The 7,222-nt window shown below is 48.9% G+C and overlaps 1 protein-coding gene across 1 annotated transcript; it reads right to left on the reverse strand.

The window, feature by feature from the left end:
* Positions 1-306: 306 nt before the first annotated feature.
* Positions 307-5,830, reverse strand: CSRNP1 (cysteine-serine-rich nuclear protein 1). The gene is made up of 4 exons (XM_009076583.1): positions 5,659-5,830; positions 3,090-3,349; positions 2,317-2,613; positions 307-1,290 (listed from the first exon to the last, which is right to left on the reverse strand). Exons 1-4 carry the CDS (start codon positions 5,828-5,830, stop codon positions 307-309), a joined length of 1,713 nt encoding a protein of 570 aa, XP_009074831.1.
* Between the last annotated feature and the right edge of the window lie 1,392 nt (positions 5,831-7,222).

Raw genomic sequence — 7,222 nt, forward strand, 5'->3', positions numbered from 1 at the left:
TCATACAAAACACAAGGGAATTCATACGTGAAAGTCTTTTTCCCTCCCTCCCCTCCCCTCCCCATCATGAAAGTTTAGAAATTTTTGCACAAACAGCGAGAGAACTGATTGTTGCTGCAGTATGTCAAAATGTCCATGTTCTATAAAGACCAAAAATAGTTTATTTGCTTAGAAAGTCTTTTGTTGTTGTTTTTTCCTCCTTATATTTGAGTAGCACATCATCCTTTCAGTGAAAGTTTGCCCATCCAACTGTTCTTGCATCTTCCTTCCAGCACCAGCCCTTGCTGCCAGAGCCACAGGGGTGTTTCACACTTTCACTGTCTCCATCAGCGATGACTTGATGGCATCCTCCAAAAGTTGATTGTCTGTGAAAGGGGCTGGGGTTTCAGGGACGGATTCAGACAAACCAATGAGGGACTCCAAGAAACAGGAGCCCTGATCTCCGGCTTGCGGGAAGCCAGGGAAATTAGGCAACTGAAACTGTAACGCTGAGAAGTTGTCAAGGTTCTCATACTCCTTTAAGGAGTTATAAAGGGGTCCCAAGTTATAGTCTGAGAAGGACTGGAAGAAATCCAGGGAGTCAGAGGAAAGGCTGAGGTCGGCATAGCTCTTGGAGCAGGGCTCAGCAGGGGATGAAGCGCAGCAGGACAGCCCATCGCACCGCGTGTGGGCAGCATCCTCCAGCAAACCCCCACCATCCTGGTTGGCATTCTCGTCCAGGCACTCAGAGAGGTGGGACAAGTGGCCAGTGACAGGCTTCGCCTCACTGCTGTGGTCCTCAATGAAGAAGTCAGTGGGGTGGAAGCAGCTGAGGTCATCCTGGCCATGACCACCCTCTTCCTCAGCATCCGAGTCGTTGAAGTGGAGGATGCGTGCCAAGCCGTCGTCATCCACGTCCGACTGGGATTTGTCAGAGGGGAGGCTCTCATAGGGCTCCTCCAGGTCCTCACTGGGGTGGGAGGAGATGGAGGAGTCTGTCATGTCGCTGCTGCAGCTGTTCTCCCCCAGGGCCTCCAGGTCAGGGCTGAACTGGAAGGCAGGTGCCAGTGGCACTGCACGCTCCTCCAAGGAGCCCTTCCCTGTTGCACATCCCAGCGGTGGGAGACGCTCCCGAAAAGGAGGCTCAGCCTCCACCACCTTCTCACTGCTCTGCTGCTGCTTCTCCAGCTCCAGCTTCATGATGGTGTGGATGAAGTGGGTCTGCACACGGGCCTGGTTGAACTCAATCCTGCCCTCGGTGTTGCCACAGCCATCCTTGGTGCAGCCACAGGGGAAGGAGGTGTGATCCATCTGGCATAGGGAGAAGCAGAGGTGGAGGGTTAGGATTGAACCTGGCAGTGCAAAATCGAAACCGCCTGTGACTCACCCACCCTGAGAAACCAAGTAACAGCTGAGGGTTTCAAACGGAGACAAAAAGAAGGAAAAAAAAAAAAAAGACAAGGAAAAAAAAAAAGACACCCTGCTTTTTGGAAGAGGTGTCATAAAAAGCTGGATTTCTATTTATTGCTGTTTAATGGTATCACTATCTGATGTGCAGCAGCCACTAGGGGGTGGCTGTGACACACACATGGAGCACCCGTGTGCCTGTGTGCACCCATCTGACTGTGTGCACCCATCTGACTGTGTGCACCCACCCCCAGCCTCCAGCCACAGCATCGAGGGAGCCAGTGGCACCCAGAACAGTGAACACGGCTCCTCAAATACAGCAAAAAAAAACACGGCTCCTCAAATGCAGCTGGGCAGGCACCCATAAAAATTAATCTGAAAAATATAACTCATTAATTGCATACAGAGGGATTATCCCACTGTGCAGGTGGCCTGCACAGCTCGCTGTGGGCTGACGCTCAGCTGACACTCCCACGTTCGCCTGAGCGCGCTGGGAGTTGTCACACACGCCAAGGGAAAATAGAATTAAAAATAAAACCGGGGGAGGGGGAGAAATCGCAGCCTCGCGTGAGGAGCAAGAAACTCGCTTGCAGACATTCCCAGGTGGCCCATCTCCACAGATGAAGCAGGTAAGGGTCTCATGGGGATGCACACAGCGGGGACATTCTCGCTGCAGGCTCAGGCACATCCCCACGGCCGCTCTGGCCGCGCGGGGACGGCTGCACGTGTGATTTGGAGCAGCGTCTGCCTCACAGCCTGGGGACCATCTCCAAAAGCTTTCCTCACCTGCTTTGCTCCGAGCACAGCTGGGAACAGATGAATTTTACAGGCTGCCCTAACTTCATGCTGCTTGCTCAAACCCCCAACCCCCCTGCTCTAACGCACAGTCAGCCAGAGCAGTTTCCCCATGCCCAGAGGCGAGGGCAGTACCTGACACTTAATGCCTGCCAAGCTGCAGCTGCAGGTCTCAGGGTCGCAGACTTCCCGGCAGTCACAGCCACAGTCCTCCCGGGACAGGCGGATGTTGTGCAGCTCCCGCTTCTCCTCCTTGTCGATCTTCTTCACCCCCATGGCTTTCAGCAGTGCTCGTCTCTTCTTGGCAGGGTAGGGCTGCAGGAAGAAGCCATCCTCCAGGTCCATGTTGCTGACGTCAATGTCGTCATCGGAGATATCCTCAATGGTGAGCTGGTTGGCCTCCTCTGACTCCTTCGTGCCGTTCATGGTTAGCTGAGGGAAAAAAAATGGACCAACATTAAGGACCTGTTTGGTACAAAGAGCTATCAGCACCCCCATATCAGGGGGAAGAAGAAATGAATGAGTTGCCCCCCCATGGTGGCCAACCCCAGGACCAACATCTGTGTCAGAGCCCACAAAGACTTGACACCTGACTGGGGCTGCTTCCTGGGATATCAAGTGTCTAAATCAGAGATGAAAAGACTTAAGGAGATGTTGAGGAGAGTCTCAAGTGGATCCCAGAATAGATAGGTACTACACCAAAAGAGCAAAAATATCTTCAGTGTCACCACTTTTTAACGGTGAAGAACTAAATGAAGATCCCACACTGGAGCCTGTGATTTATGGAGACCCAAACAGAGCTTATGACCAATGCCTCCAGGTTTCAGAGAAGCTCCTACTTAAAACTAGCCAATTAACTAATGACATGCAGCAGCTCCTCATCAACCCAGCCCTATGCTCCTACTCACTTTCCATTTCAATGCTTCCAACTTCTCTTCTTTTAATTTCTCTTCAAGTTTCCCCCGACGGACATTCTCCTGCTCCTTTGAAAATTCCGCTAGCGTGAACTGCCGGGAGGAGCTGTGTTTGCTCACCATCCCCAGGGTACAGCCCCCGCGACTAGGCACGCTCGTGAACCCCTGGCAGCGTGGGAAGTAAAACACAGTGACCCGGTCAAACTCCACATTGTTCTTCTTTAGTCGCTTGGATTTCTTCAGGATAGACATAGCTAAAAATGGGGGGGAAAAAAAATAAAAGCACAAAGTCAGTGCTGCCATCCTGCAGGCAGGATACGAGAAATATTACAGACAGGCTATAAATATTACAAACAGGCAGGACTTGCAATTATTCTCTCAACAGGGACATGATGGGAGAAGGTTACAGCATTGCTTGATTGTGTTTTAGGATCTATCACTTGAAAGGTGGGATGAGGATGGAGAGGAAACTAAGCCAAGTCCTGCTACATCAGAGTCACCGACGAGATTCACCCTACAGCTGCTGCTTCTCCTTCCCGCTTGACTTCCCCCAGGAAACATACATTTGCTTATTCTTCACATGCAGCAGAGCATAACGAACAAGTAACCAGCCATCCTGCACGCCTGTCTCTCTAAACCCAGGCACCCTGCCCCATGTTCAGGAGCTAATGGTCTGCTCCCAGGATGCCAGAGCACTGGCACTGCAGTGCTGCATGGCTCCAGCTTTTGTGGCAGGGCAGAAAATAGCCTAAATGGCTGTTTTTTCTGGTACTTCCTTTCACCATCCACTGGGAGGAACTCTGAATCTATAGTTTACTCTCAAGAGGCTCATTTGAGAGCAGCTGCAAAGATGTTAATCTTTGTGCAGGTGATCCCAGGGTAAACATGGCAATACATGACTCTGGTTTATCTTAAACTGCTGAAACATGCTACACACCATTTAAAGCGGAGTCTCTCCTGAGATACCTAGCCCTGCACATCTGCACGTGCAAACACAGCAGATGGAGGGGGACTAATTAGTCAGGGCAGGTTCAGAGTCAGTGAGTTTCCACGAATGTAGCTGACTGAGAAAGCAAAGTGAAGCGCAGCGCTACTGGGTTACAGAGCTGCAGAAATGAGAACCAGCTACACCCAATTCAGTGGTGGGGGATATTTTTGGTCCTGCTCTCTGCTGCTGCATGGGTGCTTTGGGTGCCACCACCGGAAAAAATATCCCAGAAGGGATGAATGCATCCTGCAGAGCTGGAATCCAACCCCACTTTTCATGCAGCAAAGCCACAGGCAGCAGGAGCCAACAAAAGAACTGCCGAACACCCGAGGGGCTCAGCTGGTTTGGCTGGCCGTGAGGGCTGGAAAAGTGCAAGACTGGACAGTTAGCTGCACCCACATTTCACAAGTCTCACTTGCCAGAATATATCGTTTCAGTTTCATGTGGGAACAAAAAAAAAATCGTTCACCCAGCTGTGTCAGCAGCTCTGCTCACTAGCTGGGGGTTCCCACTGGGCGCTGCAGTCGCTCTGATGATATCTTTGCACTGCGCGTTGCAATTTCATAATAACCTTGACTCAATCTTCTAAAACATGAGCTCTTTATCAGAAGGCAAGTTAACCACTGTGATCATCTATCGGCTGAGCTGCTGCACTTTGGCATTTGCTTCTTTCTCCCTGCACCCCTCCTCTGAAATTGTTTTCCCATTCCTGACCCTTTTCCAATTGAGCCAGAGAATACAAAAAGTTCATTGTTTTGTCACAAAACCTGGGAAGACAAGCAAGAATGAGACTCTTTATTATTACAAGACTTCTAAAGCCTTTTCAGACCACTGCATGTTTGTGTATGTCTGCTAAGTGGACCTTAACTGCTATATACAGTGGGTGTTCAGTATAATTTACTAGGTTGGACTATTTCTCCTCTGTGAAGATGTTCCTCTATTGTATGTTTTATTTTTCCCTTCACATAGCAGATAAAGGGTTTTACAACCTTGCCTTCTGTGTGTTTTCCTAAAAGCTCTCAAAACTGATATTGCTGGGAAAACAAAATAGCTTTTATCTGTACTAGCAGCGGAGGCAATGTCAAATGTGTCATGTTCTTTGGCAAAATACCCAACTTACGTAGGAAACAAGTTCTGAAATGGTAATTACACTACTGGTTAATCATTTTTAAAAGCCAGCATTGTGGGGCTTTGCTGCCTGATTAGTTTATGCCTATGGAATAGCTTGACAGGGAATTGAGGGTGGTGGGGTGGTCCTACAGCACTGGCTTGGAAACACCCATATGCCTCTGCACACCCAGGTCCTTGCATTTCTATTCCTGGAAATCTGGACTTTAGCAAGAATATTATAAAGGAATGATAAGAGCTGAGAGGAAGGACTGAGGAAGACCACCCTGAGGATGCTGGCCAGTTATAAAAGAAAGGTAAATTGGTGTAATGACAGGTAGTCACTTCCACCCTTTAAAGGTGTGCTCCAAGGGGGTCTCTGCATGGTGATGACCCATCACCATGCTACACAAATCCCATGCAGAGGGCATGGCTGATCCCGGGAAAAGGGCTGCCAGAGATACTCACGGGTGAAGCTGGACGTTAAGGCAGAGCTGGGCTTGGGCTCTCCATGGGAGTTCTCCTCATCAGTCTCCCAGCCTGAGGATGCTGAGGATGAGAGGGGGGAGCAGGAGGAGGAGGAGCAGTAGGTACTGTCATCCCCCAGCTCTTCGTACTTCCTTTTCAATACTCCACTCATGGTGATGCCGTCTTTTTCATAAAACTGGAAAACACAGAAGAAAAGCAAAATAAAGCAAGGGAAATACTGGCAGTTTCTGGTGATGAGCAAGACAGCTTTAACCCCTAGCAAGGCTTCTCCACCAGATCCACCTGGCTGTGCAGGTGTGATTCCCAAAAAGTGATTCCCCAAAGATACCACGCCTTACTACCATCGCTGTACACACCTGCTGAATTTCTCTCCCATTTTACAATGCTGCAGAAAAACCAACTATCCCAGACAACAAACTGTCCAGAAACCAATTCAATCAACACAAATGTTATCAAACAGTAAGTATTACATTTTGCTTACTAATTCCTTTATGCTCACTCCTTACCCAGATCGCTCTCTATGCAGTTACAGCTTTAATGTCTTGCTAATTGCAAAAATAAGCCAGTTTGGAGGGAACAATCTGTTGGCATGATTTACTTGCTACAGCCCCCCGGGGAAACAGACTTATTAAATGAAGCACTGAAATACAAATATATCAACTGTGAAGAACAGCCCTTCTCCTCACGGTGCCTTTCATAGTCAGTCCCCCATTCAATAAGCTATTCTTGTTTAGGCTGGGTTATGTATCAAGCATAGTAGCAATTAAAAACAACGCAGCTAATTAAAAACAAAGGACCTCTGTACTTGCCTAGATTCCTAAATTTCCTGCATGCTTTTCCCCTGCTCATCTTAAAGAGAAAAAAAAGAAACCCCAAAAAAACTGTTGCATCTTTTATACTTGGCTTGTATAAAGTTTGTGCGATTTCAGGAGACAAAAAAAAAATATAAACAAACCAAAAGCCAAACACAAAAGCTACAAACATTGCCTACAATAGGTTTGAACAATGCTCTCTGGCACATGGCATAATTCTTGGGGTGTTCTGTGCAGGTCCAGGAGTTGGACTCTATGACCCTTGTGGGTCTCTTCAACTCAGGAGATTCTGTGATCCTGTGATTCTGATGGATATCAGCACCCACCTAACCTGGGATGCTCCTGCATTGACAATTCCACTGTTTGGACTGTTGCAACGTCACATCAGCTGCCCCTGTTTCTGAAGAAGTCCCTGCCAGCTTCTTTGGAAGACAGTGAGACATACCCTGAGCTAAGAGTCAGGCTGCTGATGGAGGGGTGACTTGCTCTGACTCCATCCCACCAGGCTGTAAGGAACAACCATGGTGAGAGAGATGCAACCCCAGCCCAGAAACTCCTTCCAGCAAAGAGTGGAGAGCCGCAGCAAGTTGGGATGCTACCAGCCACCCCTAATACACAAAAGCTAAAGCATCCCTAAAATTCGGATAACACTGGGACAGTATACAGGCCGGGGATGGTTACACCGTAGATACAGGGGTGCCAGACATCCAGTCCCTGTCCCCTCCCACCAC

The sequence above is a fragment of the Acanthisitta chloris genome, unplaced genomic scaffold (genome assembly GCF_000695815.1).
Source record: "Acanthisitta chloris isolate BGI_N310 unplaced genomic scaffold, ASM69581v1 scaffold11416, whole genome shotgun sequence".
Classification (NCBI taxonomy): domain Eukaryota; kingdom Metazoa; phylum Chordata; class Aves; order Passeriformes; family Acanthisittidae; genus Acanthisitta; species Acanthisitta chloris.